The sequence below is a fragment of the Lagopus leucura genome, unplaced genomic scaffold, assembly GCF_019238085.1.
Source record: "Lagopus leucura isolate 7727_CA_CO unplaced genomic scaffold, USGS_WTPT01 Super-Scaffold_100038, whole genome shotgun sequence".
In the NCBI taxonomy this organism is placed as follows: Eukaryota; Metazoa; Chordata; class Aves; order Galliformes; family Phasianidae; genus Lagopus; species Lagopus leucura.
Window position 1 is genome coordinate 1,410,383 of NW_024962287.1, and position 22,901 is coordinate 1,433,283.

Here is a 22,901-nt window from a genome sequence, read left to right on the forward strand (position 1 = left end):
ATACGACCCATGAGTGACAAATTAAAGAGGGAACGCAAATGACTTTCAGAACGTGCTGCCTTCCACCACGGACTGCTTATGCAGTGTGGCTACTCTGGGGTCAACATTTTCTGGCAGCAAAAGACAATAAAAAACGCATAAACTCAATTCGCATGGTAAAGCTACTGTATCTGACATAGCACTAAAGCGGAGGCCCACAGAGGTTACTGAACCCTGGCTCCCAGCTGCATCAATCCCTGTTTTAATCACCCTCCTGACAACGCTTCTCTTTCAGCCCTCAGCTGCTTGGCTCCTAAGGATGGGAACACCGGGAGAGTAAAAGCAATGGGAAAAAGCTCAAACAAAGTTGTAACGGGAAGGAAAATAAAACTGCCTGTGAAGGTGATTTTCGCCCAGCGCTGCAATCTATCTGTCTCCAATAAAAGGCTGATTTAACTTCAGAGTAACCACCCAAAGCCACAGCAGACCGCTCACCGCCTGAGCTCTGTTCCAGTGACTGATGGCTTGAGAAGCAGCACACTCCCTGCAGCACCACGTCTTGTATTTTCCTGGAGCACTCCTCATCAGTCTTGCGCACTCTTTGACCAGCCTGGAGCTTGCTGAAAGCATGAGATACCACAAAGGGCACAGTCCCTCCATTTCCTACAGCCCACAGGGCCAGAAAGAACCTGGTAGCTGTACCAGCCCTGCAGGACAGGTAGGACCCCTCTTTTTGCTCCACTTGCACAGACCCTCTTACAAACACACATCTGGCCATCACTGCAACTGCTGCCTCACCTACAAAGTAGCAGAGTGCATTTTTTGAACAGGAAGGATTTCCACAAAGGAACATATTTCAAGCATTAATGGCAATGCAGAATGCTTCTGACCAGCTTGACCAATTTACTGAGCCAAACGCTTGTGAAGACAACTCATATCACTGGTTTACCATGGACCCAGCATCTGCAGCAGTCTGAGTCACGCAGATTCAAAGGAGGAGAAGGCAACAAAGAGCAAGCCTTGTTTCACCCACTGACATCAGTGTAAACACAATACCAAAAGTCTCTGCCTCAGTACCTATTACCCAGGTATGCTTTGCTTATTTTCACAGAAGGGCTGGTAATTTGCCCTGGGTTTTGCACAGCTCCACACCCTCCCCAGGAGACTCTCAGGTGCCTTTCTTCACACACGCAGCCTACAGCTGGTCCTCAGCAACAACACAGCCTCTCCGCTCGGCCCAGCGTGCCCCTCACTGAGCCAAAACAGCCTTGTTCCCCAGTGCACAACCAACTCAGGCCACAGTTTCGCATCTTTCAACGTTAATTTCCCATGGTTGTTCTTAAAGACAACTTTGTTTGTTTTCTTCCCTAAAAATTCCTTTCCAGAAGCAAATACAAGCTGACAGCCCTGCCCGCACCGCCCATTCGGGGTGCAGCAGCCCGCTGAGGCTGGCCCCACACGCCGGGTGCTGCGAGAGCCACGGTCTGCTGCACAAATCCCTCCCAGCTCGCGCTCTGGGTGTGTTACAGCCTGTAAGGTCCGCACACATGGTGCCAATGGAAATGAAGTGGACGCGCACCAAGTGATGTCTCTGAAGAGGCGCAGGGTGGGGAAGGAGAGCCCTGCCAAACGCCGGTGCCTCGAGGCCTTCTAACCCCAACCGCCCGCAGGCCGAGGCAGCCATCGCTGCAGCTCCGCTCAGGGCGCTGAGGCAATTGCTGGAGACAGAACCTTGCTCGGCACTCTCCTGTTCCCCAGGCAGGGCAATGCTGGAGCTGTGCAGACCCCCACAAAACTCCCCTTGAAGCTAACGGGTCGCTTCTCAGTGCAATGTCACAGCGCTAGATTAAATACGTTAGAGGTGGTGCTGGTGGGAATGCTATTGTAGTTGCCCACTGCTGCAAGTTTGCAGTTGCTTGCAACGTTTGACTGCTTGGATTCCATTTTTCTTGCATGAGGGAGAAGCACATTCCTTCAATTTTGCCCCCAATGGCACAGACGTTCCTGGAAATGAGCCTAGGGAAAACATAGCACCTCGAAAAACATTTTTGGCAATCATTTCTTGAAGGAGATTTTTTATTGCTCTATTTTGGCTCTGCAGGTTGGCTCTTTCATCAAAAATGTGCCCTGTGCAATTTCCATGCCAATCCCACCAGCTTTGGTAAAATTCTAAAACTCTGAAAAATAAAATCTCGTAGAATAGAAGTTCCTTAGGTTTTATCATAGAATCGTAGAATCAGCAAGGTTAGAAAAGACCTCCAATATCATCCAGCCCAACCATGCACCCACCACCAATGCTTCCCACCAAAGCATGTCCCTCAGTGCAACATCTACACATTTATTGAACACTTCCAGAGATGGTGACCCACCGCCTCCCTGGGCAGCCTGTTCCAGTGCCTGATCACTCTTTCAGAGAAGAAATTATTCCTAATACCCAACCTAGACCTCCTCTGGCGCAACTTGAGGCCATTGAGGCCATTCCCATTAATTAGCTAAACATTTTCTTTGCAGCTTGGCAAAGGGAGCTGATTGCTGGCCCACAGATCTTATGCTCCTGCCACACAACTTTTTGTTGTGACAGTAGTTCAGTTGCTCAGAAGAAAGTGTTCACAGATCATATTTTCACTCTGTGCTCATACTTCTGGATAGGAGACCTTCAGGTCTGTACCTCAGGTGCATTAAGCATTCACCACCAACTCAAACCAAGAGCTTCATTTGAACACATAAACTACTAGCCATTGTTAAGAGCTCTGAGAAATGAGATCCCGTGTGTCTCAAATGGGGTGCCTAGGATTAACAAACACTTTTCAACTGAATTCTCTTTGTCATGGGACTACATGAAAAACAGAAGGTCTAGGTTAACAGTATGTGGGCATATTCCATCCTACAGAACACTGCTGTCTGACGGATAAATCAGCACATACGCTTACAATGAAGGACTGTTCTGTCACGCACACATAAAAGAGGTGACTTGAAGTTGCACTGATAACTGTAATGTTGACAATTCCAAATTCTGAGAGCTCTGACGTGGCTTTTGTAGCATGTGCATAAAGTAAGACCTAGGAGCTAGGGAGATCTGCCATTTTTTCAGTAAGATTTAATTCTTTTACGTCAGCACAATAACATTTATCTGATGTGTGAGTATCCTCACGTTACCTACCTTAAAATCTACTCTTTATTCCCTTTTACATCAACTCACTACAGAAAGCATAGCTCTCATTTTAATTTTTAATGCGGCACGGCGTGTGTGTACCATACACATGTGAGGTGTTTACTCTGTGCCTCATACAAAAGTAAATACGCTTCTCAGAAAGCTTCCTTCACCCTTGAGCTGTGCCTAAAGAACAGTCACTCTTATCTGGAGTTTGGGAAGACTCAGTCCTCACTACTCTCATATCTGTCTACAATAAAGATTCTCTACAAAGGAGATGCTATCAGGTTTCTCTTTTGGTGCCACCTGTGTCTTTCTGGAATAGTAAAGATCAAGAAGAATGAAATTAAACACGCAGGTTGATAAGCATACATACAAGCAAAGCACAGATGCCACATAAATACAGAACCAGAATGCATTTCCTATGCTGTAATTATACAGTCCGAGTTCTCAGAGATGCTCATCACTGTGGCTCTTATCACGGGCACTGAATACTACTGCATGAGACCCCTTCCAATCAGCAGTAAGCATACCCCAGGCTCATTCTTCCAAAGCAAAAGATAAAGGCTAATTAAACTGTCTGTCTCTGTCACGAAGCTGAGGAGGCTGCCATATAAAAGCCAGACTGCTGCTGAGCTGCAGGAGGGCCACAGCCTCTGGGAAAGGAGCAGTAACAAGCACACCAGCATGAGGAAAAGCAAGGCTCCACACCAGGGTGTACATTTCTGCAGACTGCCTGGGAGTTTCAACCAAGCAGGCATGGAAAAGGAAAACATGAAAGACTGCACACGAGTTAGTTATGTTTGACATGGAGGGGCTCACCTACATCCTCAGTTGTGATAAACTTCAAAGTGCAGCCCTTCAATGTGACTATAGAAGAAACAGGCTTTAAAGTCCCCTTTCAAGCTGTTTATAGAATAACATTCACCTCTAGAGATCCACATGATGGTACGCAGGGTGGGACAAATCAGCCTATAAACATGCCTATTTTACTCCTTTGACTGTAACGGGCTGGAGATGATAAACTACAACATCATATCTAGCTTTCAGACAACTGCACTTGAGGAGAATCAATCCACCCTGAGACTCTTTGCAAATTTTATACGTCTCTTTACAAAAATGACTTTTATTTGGACTGTTTAGTTGACAAATTAAAACACAGAATAAATTACATTAACAGTTCTATCACTGAGCCTTCTTCTGCATTCACCACTTCTTTCTAAAACGTGGTAGTTTTGGTAGATTGCTGCTTTTACAAATGATTGTTCAAAGATACCAAAAAAAGACCAAAAGTTATGAGTGGACTCATAGCCCTGATCATCACAGCCAAAGAATGTCCATTGTAAAAGCAACAACAACAAAAATCAAACAACAAAGAAGTTCAACAAATGTAAACTTTATGATAATCAGAGAGCCCAGGAATGAAAAATTATGTTATTCATAACTTAGTTGGTGTCCTAGAAGCCTGGAACCAACCTGGTTGCATTTCGTATGTGTATGGTGCCTAATGAGTTCACTAGATGAGTTGAATTAATTGCAGTATATTGTTGTCCAAGAACATGAATCAGAGTCAGGGTCCTACTCAAATGCAGAATACATGCCCAGAAAAGTAGTGGAGGCCCCACCCCTGGAATTGCTCAAGGCTGGGATGGATGGGGCTTTGGGCAAACTCATCCAGTGTGCAGCATCCTTGCCTGTGGCGGCAGTGGTAGAACCAGATGGTCTTTGAGGTTCCTTCCAGCTCAAACCACTGTATGATTCTATAATATATATGCAGCCCTTACAGAGTACCCTCAGTATCCCTAACCAATGTTTTGTTTGACCCAGGCTGCCCAGGGAGGCTGTGGATGCCTCATCCTTGAAGCTGTTCAAGACCAGGTTGGATGGGGCCCTGGGCAGCCTGGGCTGCTATGAAATGGGGAGGTTGGTGGCCCTGCACCAGCAGGGGGGTTGGAATTTGATGACTCTTGTGGTCCCTTCCAATCCAAGCCGTTCTATGATTCTATGACCTGAATTTTCAAAAGATACCAAGTAGTTGTGAATATCATCCACTTTTACAGAGCGAACTCTGGACTTCTGACCCCTTTCACCACTACCACTGAACAATGGGCTTCTTGGAAATTTAATCTAGGATTTACCGTATGTAAACAAACAAACCTGGCACAACAACTGTACCTGCAAATACTTCTTCCCAAGAAGACTCTGTAACAATAGGAAAATCTCGAGCATAACTGTCTGCCTCTCTTACCGTGTATGAATTGATACTGGAATATATATCTGGAATATAACGAGATACAGAACTATTTCTAGCAAATTAAATTAATGGAGCAACTGCTGGCATCATCCATGTCTTCCACAGTGCATTTCTGTGGTGTTTGTGCAGGTGATGATTTTCTTGTTGAGCTCCAAGAACATGAAATAAAACATCACCAACTGCCTCTGACTGCACAGGACATTTAAGACCATGCCTACTACTTTGGGAATCCAGGAATAGGCAATTATATGAAGATTTAAGGAAGCAGACAACTAATTGGCATTACTCACATGGATTACAGACAGGCACAAAGCAGATTCTTTACCTGTAAGTGCACTGATTAATAGCTATTTGGCATCCAGAATTGAAATTAGCAGGGCTACTACAGAAGCAAGGTATTATAGAGTGGGAGTAAAGTTCACAAGGCCTGTAAGAGAGTTTGAAGAGTGATGAAGGTGAAAAGCATTTATGTTGGCAATAATCAGGTAAAAGGGTTTGCCTCTGCACACTGTGGGAAAGATCACATCTCAGTAACAAAGGGGAATAGGCAGCATGTAGGTCTGGATAAGGAAAGAACTATTAATATATTCTGATGTGAACGAGGAACATTGGAACATTGTAGAGTATTTTCCCAGGTTAGGAATGCCTTTAAATATGTTCCCCAATATTCTTTGTAGATAACACCTACAAGATGGATTGTAATCTTCACACTGTTTCCTATGCAGCTGCAATATTTTAGGGTGAGAACCTTATTGAATACTATGCCCAGAGCTAAATAACATGAGTTTTCATCTGAACAGTTCACACAAGACAAGCTGAATAGGACCTGAGTAGTATTTGTCTGCCTAAATCCTGCAGAAGAGATAAGTGATGCAGATAGCATCATTTTGAAGACGTCTGTATTGCACTGATTATGGCAGCCGTACCGATACTTCAAAGCCAGCTTTAAACAGATCCTCACATTATCAGAAGTGTAGCATGGACAGTTCACTGCTCATGAAAAGTCAAACCATCCACCCAGGAAGCTGGGCAAATGGTTGATCTGTGCTGAGCTCTGAACCTGCAGCTGCGCAGCCATCGCTGGGCTCACCTGCCCAGTGAGCCCCGGTTATCCGAATTTAATAGCAGTGCTTTGGTACAACTATAATATCTTACCATTCCATCTGACTTCAGCCGTCTCAAAAACAGGGTGCCTAGTCTAGGCTCGTCATCTAGCCTCCATTTATAATCAATGGAGAGGGCTGGACACCCCTCAAGGGCAATTAATTCCACTCCAAGATAGATATTAAGATAGGTGGGATGAATCACTCCCTGCAAGTGCCTGTGTCTTTCTGTTGAGTGCAGGGGTGATCTACTCTACGTGTGTAGTTTTTGGAGAGCTGAAAGCCATCCTCAGTCAGTTGTGACCACTGTCTTTTCAGGGCAGGGACAGCACTGTGCTCAGAACAGTGGTTCACTGTACATGAGACACGTAGTAATGGATTTGAGCAGACACACGCATTGAGGAACCCAGCTGCCTTCGTAAGAACAAGGGTTGTGGCACCACAAACATACTGCAGTGTGACTCTACGTTTTTTCCCCTGAAGTTTCAATTGAATATGATGTTCTTCCTCATTCTCTCTTCTGCATTGCTTGTCTGATGACATCACCATCTGCCTTTCACTTCAGGAATGACCACATTGCAGTGGGGAATGGAGTTCATACGGAGAATAAAAATAAACTTTACTCAAGAGATATAAAGAAATTTCAATTGCTAGTAAAGAATTTTTATGTCATTACTCTAGTTACTCTGATGCAGCACCTCCCAAACAGATTTGCTCTGCTCCCTGCTTCCTGACCCACTTTCAAAAGGGAAGGAAGAGATGTAAGAGATGCTACATGGAAATGTGAGAGAAAAAAAGCAACAAGCTAAAAGCATTTCAAAAGCGAAGATGTACAAGTGTTCAGGTCCTCCTAAAGGAAAGTAAGGAACAAAGTCTCAGAAAAGCTACTTCAGCGCCTCTCTATACCTTCTTCCTCCACAGTATCTGTATGAAGTAGTCTCACAGACTTTAAAAAACTGCTTTCACTTTTCCTTTCATCATAGTTGCACCATATAGAGATAAGAGTGCACTCACCCATGCTGCTGACTACATTTGCTTTGTTAGAATTCCTCTTCCCAACTATATTTTAATGGAGGCTGCAAGCAAGCCTCTCTTATAATAGGAGCATGCAGCACAATGGAGCCGTGATTTTATTTGTGGCTTGGACAGACCTTTTGAATACAAACAGCAATAGCTGCAATGTATCAAAATCCACCATAACGGTTATCCTGCATGCCAAATGTACTAGGACTAGGCTGTTTTGAAGCAGCATTCTGTCTACAAAAGAATGGAAACGATCTGTTTTCAGTTGACAAATACAAACCACTACTATTGGTGAGCACATCTTTGGGAATGGTTTTACACTCAGACTTGCCCACTTGTTTTACATAATCCTCTAACAGCCTTTTCCCTCTCATTCTAATAGGAAATCCATGCTCAGCTGCCACCACAACAACGTCCTCTTACGGTGAGAGTCAGCCCGGCGAGAGTCCTACGGATCACTCTGCTTTCAGAACTGCTCCTTGTAAATTCCAGCAGTGACTGAACTAACTGGGTGTTGCTTCCATCTCACTCGATGAGATCTCACCCAGAAGAGGGGAGGACAACAGGGACAGGGAGGTGATCGTCCCCCTCTGCTCTGCCCTCATGAGGCCCCATCTGCAGCACTGCATCCAGGGCTGGGGGCCCCAGTACAAGAAAGACAGGGAGCTGTTGGAGAGGGTCCAGAGGAGCTACAGAGATGAGTAGGGGACTGCAGCACCTCCACTACAAAGACAGGCTGAGGGAGCTGGGCTTGTTCAGCATGGAGAAGAGAAGCTGCGGGGTGACCTCAGTGCAGCCTGCAGTACCTAAAGGGAGCCTGCAGACAGGAGGGGAGTCAGCTCTTGGAAAGGGGAGATGGCAGCAGGACAAGGGGAAATGGTTTGGAGTTGAGGGAGGGCAGCTGGAGGTTGGATGTCAGGGGGAAGTTGTGTGCTGTGAGAGTGGTGAGGTGCTGGAACAGCTGCCCAGAGAGGCTGTGATGCCCCGTCCATCCCTGGAGGTGTTCAAGGCCAGGTTGGATGGGGCCCTGGGCAGCCTGGGCTGCTGTGAAATGGGGAGGTTGGTGGCCCTGCATGGCACAGGGGGATTGGAGTTTCATGATCCTTGAGGTCCCTTCCAACCTGGGCCATTCTGTATCTGTATCTGGGTCCCATGCCTATCCCAGATATGCATCTGAACCAGTGGCACAGGTATGACCTGCCACATTCCACGAGGAGCCCCCTGCCCACCCCCACAGCTGCTCACAGCCTCTGCAAACACTCAGGAGCTCTTCTCCAGACTGGAATTAATAAGATTTTCTCAAATCACAGATTAGCAAAACAAACCAACAGGAAACAACACCGAATCTTGGATTTACGCTGCAAAAAGGGCCTGGTGCCACATGTCTGAAATCAGAGAGGAAGGCCCTTAGTGGGGAGCTGGGGCCAGGCCCACACTCCTCAGCCAAGCATCCGTACCGCTGTGCTCCAGCACCACGCAGATGCTCAGAGCAGAGAACCCAACCCCTGCAGCAGCACCACCACAAATTGTTCTTCTGCCTCATTTCTTACAAAGGGGTATTGTAACGCAAGCATTACACTTCGCAGAGTCGTTCAGAACAGTTTACAAACCACCAGGCGCCCACTGCGCCTCGCTTCACTCCCAGCCGTGCTGCTGGAGATGCGGCCCGGCGCAGCTGATTGCAGTGCAGATGTGTCGCTGGGAGAGACACCAGCACAGCCATGGATCTCCTAACCTTGGCTTAGATGAAAACTCAGGACTTGTTCATAGTACCTCAGAGTATTTAGCACTGAGTTCAATTAAAACCTCCTCACTGTGCCCAAGCTCATACACTACATCTCCCTACGCCGCATAGATTCACCACAGAGAACAAAAACTCAAGGTATTCTTGGGGAGGAAGGGGCTGGTGGTGTGGTTTCTGAAGGCAAGCCAGACAGTATTCTAAGCTGGGGACACACGGCGTGTTTTAACTGCTGTGCTAATTCTGCGTAAGGAGATGTTAAGTATCTAGCTCCTTGCTGTAGCATGCCATGTGTCCCTGAATAAAATTACTGCCATGCAGGCTGTTAGGGAAGGAATGCGTAAACAGACAATGTATCCTTGCATCAGTTCCACCAAATGTTGCACAACACGAATGCCTCTCGATGTGTCATTTCCTGCTTGGCCACCAGCCCAGCTCCCAACAGTCAGTCAACATGAAAAAAAGAATAATAATAATAATAATAAAAGCAAAATAAATAAATAAATAAAGAAGGAAAGAAAGAAAACAGAAAGAAAGGAAGAAGAAGAAAAAAAAAGAAAGAAAAAAGGAAGAAAAAAAATTCTACTGACAGATTTAACGTTGCTCTGCTCGCAAGCACATTCCATCAGCCCCAGCCTTATCCCTCCACCCTCTGCCTTTGAAAGAAGGGAGAGAGAACTTCCTAAACGCTGTTATGGTTTTAAGTCTAGGAATCTCAAACATCTCCATGGCTTATCTGCGCTCTGCAGCCACACGGTTAACACAACGGCTCACCAGAAGCTCCTGCTTGCTTTTGCTGTCTTTTGTAGCATGCACAGACAACGAGGCACTGTTTGCTCATACCTTTCACCGTGGGTGCACCTTACCAGCTATGGCAGCAGGGAAATACTTGGGAGCTGAATGAAATGTAGCAGTTTTCTCCTACCAAAACCAGCAGCCCCAAACTCAGAGGGACTTTTCCATATGTGCTCATACGCTACATTGCTGCCAGTGATTTTGGAGACTATCTTTGATTAGAGATGAAGTCTTTGGAAGCAAGATATAAAAACACAGACACTCCTCCAGCAAAAAGCAGCCAAGGACTCATCTCCTGCTCTCTGGGGCTGCTGCTGAAGGACAAACCATCAGTTCATAGAATCACAGAATGGTTTGGGTTGGAAAGGACCTCAAGGATCACGAAGCTCCAACCCCCCTGTGCCATGCAGGGCCACCAACCTCCCCATTTCACAGCAGCCCAGGCTGCCCAGGGCCCCATCCAACCTGGCCTTGAACACCTCCAGGGATGGACGGGGCATCACAGCCTCTCTGGGCAGCTGTTCCAGCACCTCACCACTCTCACAGCACACAACTTCCCCCTGACATCCAACCTCAGTCTTCCCTCTTTCAACTTAAATTGATTAGTTTGGCATTTGTAAGGGGAGTTAAATAAAAGGTTGTTGGTTTTTTTGTTCCTTTAATTCCTTTAGGGTTTATACCATGCTTCCTGTTGGTTCATTATGACCTTGTGACAATGTGGTTCTCAGCAAAACTTCTTTTAGCCCTCCCAGCTGGAAGACAGCTCTGAGGGCTAAGGGCTGTGGATGGCATAGGCTCTATACTGCAGAAGGGGAGAGAAAACACAGGCATTGGCAGGATTTCCCAATGACTCCCAAAGACCTTATACAATGGTTTCTGGACTCCATCCCTCACAATGCAATGTGCTGTCCCAGCCCAGCACAGAGGCTGTGCAACAAATAAGATCCTGGTTGGAAAAGCAGATAGACTGACAAAAAAAAATCTTTTCCCAGGAATAATCGTTAGAAGAATCTGCCAGGCTTTCCTAACAGAGCAACCTGACAGCCCAACCTCTATTGAAATGTTTGAAGATAATAGCAGAGAGGTAAGGCTGTGAGCTTCTACAAGGAAATGTTTAATACAATCAACCAGCACTCACATTGAAGAACCTGACTTCCTGAAGCATCCAAAATCCCAACTGGAGTCACTGCATCACTGCATGCCATGACTGTTCAGCACGCTTAATGTCAGCCTCTGGATGGCTGTCATGGGATGGCTGCTGCTCCTGCTGCTGCTGGAAAACACGCAGCATTTGTTTGCTGGAGCCAACTTGCCAGCAGAAGGTCAAAGTGCCTTGCCTATAAACAAGCCTTACAAATTCACGATCTGAAGCATGATGTCATGTCTTAAAATGATAAGCTGGCAACAAAGTAAATGACATTTTGTAGAGACGTGCATAATTTTATGTTTACGCTACTTAGAATGAAGGTTCTAATAAGTCATCGGTTGTGTTCCTTTAAAGGGAAGTTTTATAACTGAGATGAATCACAACTGCAAGAGATCAAAGTTAGAAAACATCAATGATGCCATGGGGTACTTTTTAATCTCGTAATGAATGATGATCATGTGCTCTTATGAAGTTGGTCCAACTGCCAACGCCAGATGTGTATATTAAGAGAAAAGTTGTTTGTGATGTGACAGCTCCGGTTGAGTTGCCAGAGAGAAGAAAATGAGAGCATGCCTGAGATGTCTGAGTGAAGTACAGATCCTGGCAGAGAGGGGCACTATTGGCTGATACTTAATCTGTTAAGAAAAACACATTCGCTATCAGATCCATTTGGTGACTTGAATTCCTCACTGCCCCCAACCACCTCATTTTCCTCATGCAACATAAACGCCAGATACACTTCCTGAGTGATCACCACCACACAGTAATAAATCTGCACGAGCTTGGGAGCTCACACAATGAACAGAACTTCAGTGAAACTCCCATGGTACTTCTGCAGCTACACTTTCCCTGAAAATTCACATTTAATAACAAGTCATCCTGGAGACATCATCTCCCTTATAGCATGCAACTGCAATGACAGAACCTGCAGAACCAAGCTGACCCCAGAGCAGAGCTTCACTACGGAGCTGAAATTCTTACATCCAAGGCCTCTTAAAAGGGGCTTTCTTAATAAACAAATAAAGACAGAAAGAAAGATACAATAATCCCATCTAGGCTACGATAACTGGCGTTCTTAGTTACCGAGCATCCCTCACTAGAGCTGAAATCCATGGAAACAGCAAATAGGAGTCATGTATAGAGGTTGGCTAAACAACTCAGGCAGAACCTGGAGATCTCACATTGCTATATCAACACAGTCTCACCTTTAATTCACAAATTGCCAGCACAGCTTAGCTGCCATCGCAGGACCAGACAAAGGTTCCCCCTCTGTGCCACAGTGAGCAGCCAACACTTTTAGCTGCAGCGTTTTCAGTCTACTCCACTCCATCAGTGCATTTGTTGTCTGCCGTCTGAGATTTGCTCTGCAGATGCCTCAGTACACAGAAGCAGCCTCCAAATGGGAACGGCCAAGTGATATCCCCTGGTTTTTACACTCTGAGCACAGTTTGAAGCAAAAGCTTGAATATTAAAAAGAGCACTGCTCCAGCAAGAGAGGGATGGAAGGATGAAAATCCCCTTGCTGTGACTGACAGAAACCTCAGATGTGAGAGGGCAGCAGCCTAAGTACCTACAGAATGAAACTTCTTCACAGCTAGCCGCTTTTTTATCTGCTGTTCTAGGAGAGGTACAAGAGCTGGGTGGCTCTCACAGAAGGCATTTTGGTTTCCCTCTCTCAGTTGTGCAGGAGGTGGCACCACAGCATGGATTAACACGAGAAACGCATCGCTGCATGCAGCCTTCTACTTCTGTCTTGGTGGTATGCTCAGCAAAACTCCCTGAAAGCTGCTCACAGGGCTCACTTGTACGTGCAGATCAAAGGCAAAACAATTATTTGAGATGCCTCCACAAAAGGGATATTTTTAATGTGGTTATTCATCAAATAATTCTTAATCTCCAAATGCAATTTAAATGCAGCTATACCTGGTTAATCCAATCAATTTAGAAAGACTCATTCTAGTCAGATTAAAAAAAACTCCAGAACTGACTCATCACTGCTACCCAGATGCTGTCATACTGGTTGCCTTCGAAATGTGTGAGACAGAGAGTCAGGCAGAGATCACAATGGACTGACCACGCTTGCCTGTATCTGAAAGTATTGGCCAGCCATAGCATTGCTGGAGGGTGGCAAAGCACAACTGTTGTAAACATGTAGCCACAAATCATTGCTCAGATTCCCTTCCAGTAGTTGAAGGGAGCCATATATAAGCAGGAGGGGGAACGGCTGTTTGTGAGGGTGGGTGGTGATGGGACAAGGGGAATGGTTTTAAAGTGAGACAGGGGAGGTTTGGGTTGGATATGAGGAGGCAGTTTTTCCCCCCGAGGGTGGTGAGGCACTGGCACAGGTTGCCCAAGGAGGCTGTGGATGCCCCATCCCTGCAGGCATTCAAGGCCAGGCTGGATGTGGCTCTGGGCAGCCTGGGCTGCTGGTTGGTGACCTGCACACAGCAGGGGTTGGGACTGGAGGAGCGCTGTGGGCCTTTGCAACCCAGGCTGTTCTGTGATTCTATGATTCTTTGTAACTTGGGAAGGTGTGCAGCTATGAGTCCAACACGCTGAGGGACAATCTGATCAGCTACGCTGCCATTAAGCACACTTTCTGTGCACAGATAAGAAACAAAGGCCGTGCTGTAGATGCACGGTGTTTGGAGCTTTCTTTGGCCCCCAGGGGGTCTGTGATGAGTCCGTAGCTGAAAATCAATTTCAGGTATGATGAGATTAACCAGGTGCATTAATTATCTGATGGCAAAAGAATTTAAGGGCAAACAAAAAGGCACTATATTGTATATTATCCTTCTGTGCTAGGACTGATCCTGTAAGACCGACCTCCTATTGTGCTGTAAATGCCTTCAGTTGGAAGTCTGCAGGAGCTGAGCAAAGCGGCTCGTTGCAGGACTGCATCTATTAGCCTAAATCAGATTATACATAAATACCGTGGGTTCAGTTCTCATTTACACTGGCAGATAATGTATCAAGACCTTGATGTGAATGAGGATCGGGTTCGGGACTGCCCAAATTCAGCCAAGCACTTCGGCGTGTGTTTAATGCGAGTATGTGTGTGGTCCAATAGGCTCCAAATTAAGCATGCGCTTACATATTTTGCTGAGCAAGGCCCAGCGTTTGACAAAGATCTATATTTCATGTATGGATCTCCGTTAAACAAAATTAAGCAGGCGGAAGTGCAAAAATAAGAGTGTAATACTCACTTCTTGGCTCCCTCGGCCCATCCACCGTAACCTTTATGGCTCTGTGGTATGTAGCGACTTGGGGGGGATTTGTCAGGACAGTTATTGTCAAAGTAAAGCTCTTCCCTGCAAAGAGAAAAAAAAACAACGAGGAATGAGTGATTACAACATGAAAACAGTCACATGCATGTTCAGTAAAGAGTCGGAGACGTTTAAAATTATTCCCTGTCGTTACCACAATCGCGAAAATTAAAAACATAACTGACCATAGGAGTTTTCCTCCCCTTCAGTTTTACTCTACGTCAAGAATATGTCCATGTGTTGACAATCTAAATGTTCCTTATTTAATAATGGGTCATCATGCAACGACAGAACAAAAGTGATTCACTGCCGAGGACAAGCCAAATTCCTTGCTGTATTGAAAGTGGTGTAAATCCAAAGCGAGGCGGATAATTTAAAAATTTACTCCAGTTTTGCAGCTGCGGGACAGAGAGCAGAATGTGGCCACATGTTATTTACTTCGCACAGCTCCATCGTGTCGTTGTTTGACTACAATGAGATGAGGAAAGGCTGCGTTTTCCCGCGGGAGCCATTAGAAGAGGGAATCAGCGTCTCCTGTCCTTTGTGCTCCAGGGCTGATGTGGTGATATCATCATTACTGGAGCACACTTTTCTCCCTACACACGACTGCACGTCTCTCTGTTCAACACTGAGGCAGCCCTCGGCTTTCCAGCAGCAGTGAGAAACCGCAGCGTGCACGCGCTCTTCCCCCGTCAGGCTGTGGCTGCGTTTCTCAAGGCTGGAGCTCACACAGGCACTGCACGAGAGCATCTGGAGCCCTCGGCCGAAGGGAGCCTTAAACGTGAGCAGAGGGGCTGAGCTGGGTGAGCCGGGCACACGTTCTCACCAGGCACCGGCCACTGACAGTTGTAATCTGTTAGATATGCAACCGTTAGTCACGTCAGATAATCAGAACTGAAAACTGCTTCAAGACAGGAAAAGGTGGGCGTGCAGCAGTGACTCAATAAAACAGTCAGCATCCCAAGCCTGCCTGCTCCTTTCAGCTGCTCCCCCACCAGGCTCTGAAGTGCTTTCTTTCTCTCTCCCTGCCTCTCTGTGCATTTCTGCTGCCGGTGCTTTTCCTCTTGTTGAACTCTGAAGACACAAATCTTAAACGATATCTAAGAGCACAAACTTAGCGCAGGTTTTTCAAGCTTAAAATAGAACAGCTTATGTAAAAGGCATAATATGGAACAGAGCTTTGGCTGTCAAAACTAGTAATTAGTCTTTCTGTCCTGCTGAAGCTGTATATCTGCCCCAAACCTGACTGAGACACGCAACATTCATCACCCGGAGTACAACTTCAAAATGTCTCAGCCCTTTTTCTCGTACACTGAAATGTGACATGGATTTTTTTAAGGACATGTAACAGTCACTTGGAGTAAAATGCTCTTCCAGGTATAGCCGTGCTCTGGCTGCACCCATCTTTCTGTAGGTGGAGGCCAAAAGGTATAAAGGCGTCAGGCGGCTGAGTTTGGCCTCAGATGCAATGGGGAGACATGGCCAAAGGCAGTTCCCCCTGCTGCCCCACGAAATGGGTCTGTTCACTGATCTTTTGAGAATGACCACCATGGGAGAGTACTGAGGTTGTCCAGTCTTGGTCGAGTCCTGCTCATCCCAGTTGTACAGCAGTCGTTTTGCCTGTATGCCATGCCTGTAGGCAGAGCCCAGACGTGCAGCAATATCCCTACTGGGCACACAGTGCCTCCACGCTGCCTGTTGAGGTCTGCAGTGCTGTGAGCCCTTTATCTCTATCCAAGCAAGAATTCAGCCTGCTGCCTGGACACCCACCAGTTTGCCAGGGATGGACCTTAGGCCTCCGTTAGCATCAGCCTCTGAAAACACACTATCATTCAGATCACAGTTACCCCTATAAAAGGAGCAGAATACAACTGGCAACCACCAAAGATGCTAAGGGGATTTTCTGAATGCCTTGGAACGAAGCCTTTGGCCTTACACCGCTACCACTCTCTTTATGTGCCAAATCAGTCTACTGATGGCTAAAAATCAGGCCAACAAAACAATACTACTTTAAAAGACCCTGTAAAATCATTCTGTAGAGAAGCACTGCGAGGTTTTGTATGCTAAATGCATCTCAACGCGATAGAAAAAATGCACTCCTTAACACAAAGAGCGGTGTTTCCACCTGGCCTGTGAGCACTCCTAAACGATCAGCCAGCCTATGCTGAACAGGTAAGCACCTCATCTGAAAGGGAAATAGGTTTTGTTCCCTAGCTGGTATTCTAACAAACAGAAACATTAATGAATGAACATTAACAAAGCCCCACCGCACTCAGCAAAACAAAGCACGGCTTTATAGCGGGGTGATGCACGGCCCGCCAGCACACTCCAGTCCCTGAGCTTTCAAGAAATGATTTACATATTACAGGATTGAGAACAAAATATGTTTTTAAGGTCACACGTTTCAGCGACGCGTGTGCCTCCCCCAGATAGATGGAAGTGACTTCACAGAGATCCTCCCTCTGCCAGGAAATCCTTTAATGCACTTTTTATCGCCTACCTTTATGCCCTCAGTCGCTTAAACTGTCCGCTTTTAGAAGCTGACGACTAATTGCAGAGCTCTGTTATTAAATTCCCTCGCCAAGCAGGCATCTGGCACTAATGCCTCCGTGCGTCCAAACTGTGCATGCTTTGTTATTCACACATGTGAGTGCAGCCGACAAAAAAAGGAGGGGATGGACATATGTTGAAACACAAGGCAGAAAGCAGAAGTCAGCTGGAAAGGGGACTCAGCAGCCTGTGTGCGCTGCGTGTTGTTCAGTCAGGTCCCAGTGTGATTAGAGCACTGGGGGACAACAAAATGAAGGTGATTGGAACAGGTTGCCCAAGGAGGCTGTGGATGCCCCATCCCTGCAGGCATTCAAGGCCAGGCTGGATGTGGCTCTGGGCAGCCTGGGCTGCTGGTTGGCGACCTGCACACAGCAGGGGGTTGGAGCTGGATGAGCACTGTGGGGCTTTTGCAACCCAGGCCATGCTGGGATTCTATGATCCTATGATTCTATGATCCCGTGCTCACGAAAGACAGGAATTCTGCCCTTGCACTGCGGCTCAGCCTTGTAAAAGTGAGCTCCTGCCTCTAAACCACAGACAAACAACTTCTGCATGCATATAAAGAGCTCTGGTTACTTATTCTTAAGAATCCAGAAAGGTATTTAAGAGAAATTATGCAAACAAAAACGTGAAGTCAGGGCTCCTGTCAGGCGAGCAGCACTAACATGGGTATGAATCCAGTTCCTGCACTGAGCCATGGGAAGCAGGGAAAGAACGTGGGAGAGAAGGTGAAGCGGTAAGCTGATGATTCAGCCCTCACAATCAAACTGAGAGATACAGAGATCAAAGAGCAAGCTGTTTAGAAAGATGTAAATCTGAAGGCAGGAACAGGTGTGGATTAGCTTCTTGCCACCGAAAAATGATTTCTTTCTTACTTTATTTTTCCTGTTTTACTTCAGGTCTTGTACCCACCATATCTGCCTCTGTAAGTAGCTTTCTCACTTCTCTTTGCAGCTACTGCTTTCTTTCCTGCTATTTTAAGGAGAGTTATAAAAACCTATCAGTAATGATAACTCTTTCTCCTTTCCTCTCTCTCCCCCCCTCTCTGTTCTGAGTCTGGGAGACAAGTCTGGACCAATTTCTCCATCCCGCCTCTGGCAGCAGAATGCAGCATTTCAGATCCTCCACCGAGTCCCGGCTGCTTCAAAGGCAAAGCTCTACTTTCTTCCGTTAAGATCATAAGAAATATAGGGGGAGGGGGTCAGCTCTGTTTGGACATAATTACACTTCATCAAAAGAAGCTTTCTTCATCTTCCATGCGTGAAAAGTCTGCAAGCAGTTAAGTCTGTCTTTTTTCTTCCTTTTTTTTTTCTTTTTTTTTCTTTTTTTTTTTTTTTAAATATAAAAATTGCTATTTGGGAAACTAGCCAAAACTCAGAAAGCCAATATAGTAAAACAGTGCACACCCTTTGTTTTGCTTTGAAGTCTCTTAAATAAATATGTTGAGGGCTTGAAAAGTACACTATCGCTTTTCCATAGATTCTACCCAGACTGATCAGAGAAAAACTCTATTCCAGATCTACTAGATACGAATATAGGTTGAACTACTGGTGCCCAAATTCAGAGGCTTTGTGTTTGTATGTGTCCCCATCTACACCTCCCGAGTTCTCAGGCCCTTCAGTTCATTTCCTACGGTCTAATAAAAAAGCATATATCATACATTTCAAATGAAATCCGCAGATCTGAGGTTGTACATCACATCTCGGCTCTTTTCAGCACTGCTGAAGCAGTCACACACTGCTGAACTCTTTCTGTAAGGCACTGCTAGCGACCGAGCCAGGGAACCTTCAGACCTCATCCATCAGCACAGTAACAAAGCAGGCTGGTTTTTCCAAAGGAAGCAAGACAAATGGAAGAGGAAGGCAGCACCGCATCCCAAAGGGCAGCAAAGGCCATATTTATACTGAACTGCCTCTGCAGTAGTTATTCTGTTTTCAAGTTACCCTTTATTACCAATAATTTTCAAGATGTAAAATGATAAAGAGAGCTGTTGGCCAAGTCACTAATACAAAAAATAGCCGCTGTAAGCCACACTGATGGAATCACTTTCACAAAACAGCGGTAATTGTAAAAGCATGCCAGCTGACCGAAACCATCCCGGCCTCTGTCACACGTTTGGTTAGTATTTTTGAGGGAGAAATAGCCCTGAGATGTACAGCTGCTCTTAAAGTGTCTGACTGTAAATTAGCTTTATTACTGATTCTCCACACACGCAGTTCTGCCTTTATTTCTTCCTTTCCCTCCATGCAGGGCCAGTTTAAAACAAATAATTACTGCAAATACGTAACGCACAAACACTGAGGCTGAATCGATGGCTGATTGATACAACAGATCCCTCTGAGCATTCCTGCACTGGAGACTGAAGTGCCAGCTTCCCTCAAGTGGTCATTTCAATCACTACCTCAAATTTCAGGGCAGCTACAAGAGTCTTATGTTATTTTCAAGCTCTCGGTGGTAACAAAAGCTTTCTATGTGTGCTTCCCAGGTTACAGGACGCTCCTGAACAGCTGGAAGACAATGACAGCACTCTAAATCTCCCCAAAAATTAGAAGTCGCCCTCCCTGACATTTAAAGTAAAGGTTGAATTTCCTTCCATCCAAAGCTTACCATCAATTCACAAAAGCCAGGCAGGTTACTAACAACAACAGCGAGGTTTCTGTCTGCGGGTCATACACAAAGGGCAGGGAAGCACCAGAAGGCTTTCCACCAATAGCTGTGAGCTTTTAAAGACCATAACCTAAAACACATGTGATATGCAACGCTCCTTTAATTCTAGCTCTCCTGCAACAACTCCAGCAGAAGCGCCACTGCTGAAAGGAATCCTTCATCTCTTGTTACTGCGGCCTGAGATGCACTGTCTGACTGTAAGAAAACCATCACGAATATCCTCGTTTCCTTCCGCCTCTGCTGCGTGATTAAAATGGGGAACCAAGGTATTCTGTGAATCATTTTTTCAAAACCGGCGTTCCAAAAATGAACAAAGACGTGGCAGGAAAGCTTTGCAAGAGAGAACACCTCTCTGGGCTGGCAAGTTTGCAAATAAAACAGGCATCCGTGAAAGGCAGACAGCGATTTATCGGCACACAAATCTGCGTTTCCTTGTGAAACGAGGCTGATATCCAGGCCTTCCCTTCACCCTGCTGCGCCCACACACAAAGCAGCCACCTACCTCTGCCACTTCTGCCCACGAATCGCAGGTCATTGAATCTGGCCACCTGGTTCTTCATCACAGCAGAAGCGTTTCGCAGCTCTGCCGAATAGTTCTCGTCGTTCCCAGCCATCACGGTGACCACAGTCCCATCGGGCACTTCTCCTAAGGCCACCACCTGTGAGGAGGGGACAAGAAAGCACGGCTCGTGACACAGTGCTCTGCATTTCCTTGCAAACCCACACAGCACCGAGTCCCCACACCAATTTGGAGGTGGGGAGCAGCAGCTGTGGCTTTTCCTATTCTTCATTCAGACCATCTCCTGACACAAGCATTACATTTTATCATAAGACTTACTTACAAACGTCTTTCCCATAAACTAATGATTGAAGGTTGCACTGCGATATTCATTAAATAAAAGGGAGTTCTGAATATATATTGTAGAATCACAGAATGGCCTGGGTTGCAAAGGACCAGAGTGCTCATCCAGTTCCAACTCCCTGCTATGTGCAGGGCTGCCAATCAGCAGACCAGGCTGCCCAGAGCCACATCCAGCCTGGTGCATATATGGAGAACGGCCCAGTGTGCTGTGAAGCATTCCTTTACAACAATAAAAATCGATGACAAAAGCATACAAAATCTGAAAGTATTTACAACAGGCTGCATTGCCGAAAAAGAGAGCTCATCTCACTTAAGAGAAAGTACAAAGCGAAGCTGAAATGCCATATGAAATGGGTTATGCTGATGGTAACAGCACCCCAAACTCAAACGGTAATTCCGCCACCAATTTCTGCATCTGCATGGAAGGGCTGCAGTCTGAAGGGACCCAGGAGCAGGAGATGCTCTGGGCAGTGCAGTGAGCAGCCCCCAGCCCGCCTGGCTCTGGCAGCAGCCGGCTCCACAGGCTGCAAAGGGAGCTGTCAGATCACAGCTAATCAGCTGCTGAACTCACACCCCTGGTAAATGGATACTGGCTCAAAGCCTAACACAGGGAGCTGCCTGCAACGTGCTCCCATCTCAGCTTATGACAGAGCACGATGTCTCCAGGCAGCCTCGGGACACACGTCAGCACCCCGGGAAATTGCAACCTATGCTTTCTCCACAGCGAGAAACAAATCAACAAACAAACAAGAATCCCTTGAACTCCAGAAATGCAAAAAAAGGGCACACGAGTCCAGTGGGGCTGTGGAAGAGGCAGCACAACCACTGCAGCCCCTCTGCAGCCCCACTCCCTCCTGTTCCCTCCTGCTGCCCGGCAGAGCAGCACCCCTCACCGGACACCGGGCAGGGCTGACATCCTCCAAAAAGGCCCTCTGCTCACACACCCCGTTACTTCTGACAGGTTTCCTTCCCAGCCTTTCCTCCTGTCAGCGCTGTTTGGCTCTGCACGTTTTGCCAGGGCATCCCTGCGTGCGCCACTGCAATAAGTGCAGCCCTGCACTGCAGCTGATGCAAGGTCTGTGCTCAGCTCACTGCGAGAGGCAAGCTGAGATCAGGGCTGAAAAGACAAAGCTTTGGCTGATGAAAGAAACTCCAATCATACCAAAAGCTCCTCACTACGCTGCTGGGTAAAACGTTTGTCACTGTTACACTTTCAGACCTTACAGCCCAGAATCACCAGAAGGTTACTGTGACAGCACTGCCCAGAACAAAGCTGCATCGTGTGTTCGAAACCCAGAGAAATAAAGACCGCTTGGGGAATTTTAAAGTGTAACTTTCTGCATGGAAAGACTGCATAAACTTTGATTTGGAAACGTTATGCCACGCATCCATCAGAAATTACTTACATATTTGTAGAAAAGGGACTGTAAGTGCACAAAGCAAAATGAATAAGAGCAAAGCAAAAGCATAAAGATTAACACAGGCACAGCGCAGGTCTGTTACCTACTCTTCAAACACAAATATCTCCTCCATTTCATGGCGTTTACTCCCCACATGAAGCCACCCACACGTTTGGACGAATAAAACTACATTCTTCTATCTTTAACCAAAGCCCCAAAAGGCACAAAAGCTCGACGGAGGGCACAGAATAAAACCAAACCAGCTCTTACAGGTTGAAGACAGCCATGCATCTCTTTGCACGATTCCCATCTGGTTAGGAGACCCATTTGCCTGGTTTCAGTCTGGTGAGATTGGAAACGGCCACACTATGTCTCCTATGCTGGAAGTGAGAGAAACGCTGCACAGGAGCAGGCACTGCAACCTTCTGCATAGCAAAAAACTTGTTCTGAATGAAGCTGCAGTACCTGTTGCACAGATGCTGATATCTACTGCTCCAAGAACTCTTCTTGCAAAGCAGTGAATTCAAAAAGCCTCTGAATCTCAGCTCTCTGGGACTTGAAAATGTCTTTTCTGGAGATACTGCCAACAGAGCATCTGATACTATTAAAAATATTATAATGTTCTATAACTTAAACCAGAAAAACTGATTTGCACGACTTCTTTTTTTTATTATTATTATTTGTTTAAAAATATACATCTGGGCTGGCAGTTTATACAGCAGGTTGCAGCTTGAAGCTATTTAAAACAGCTGAGTTATAAACTCTGAAAACTGGGGTTTGGAGTAGAAATGCTGACAGCCCCTGAACTACTGCTGTGCTACTGGGAGAGGTCTCACACCTCACGGCTGCTCTTCTGCCTTCCTTCTGCCCACTGCAGTGCTCTGCTTTTAACAGCGTCATCCGGAACCACAGCCAGCAGCCAGCCCAACACCCAGCAGGGCACTGCATCCTTACAGCCAGCCC

The 22,901-nt window shown here is 46.3% G+C and overlaps 1 protein-coding gene across 1 annotated transcript in view; it reads right to left on the bottom strand.

The window, feature by feature from the left end:
* RUNX2 (RUNX family transcription factor 2) overlaps positions 1-20,823 on the bottom strand; it is a 146,188-nt gene extending 125,365 nt beyond the window's left edge. The window contains exons 1-3 of the mRNA XM_042883472.1: positions 20,812-20,823; positions 20,179-20,335; positions 14,400-14,504 (exon numbers count right to left, since the gene is read on the bottom strand). Coding sequence (XP_042739406.1) covers positions 14,400-14,504; positions 20,179-20,335; positions 20,812-20,823 — 274 coding nt within the window. The remainder of the gene's footprint in view (positions 1-14,399; positions 14,505-20,178; positions 20,336-20,811) is intronic.
* Positions 20,824-22,901: the final 2,078 nt, after the last annotated feature.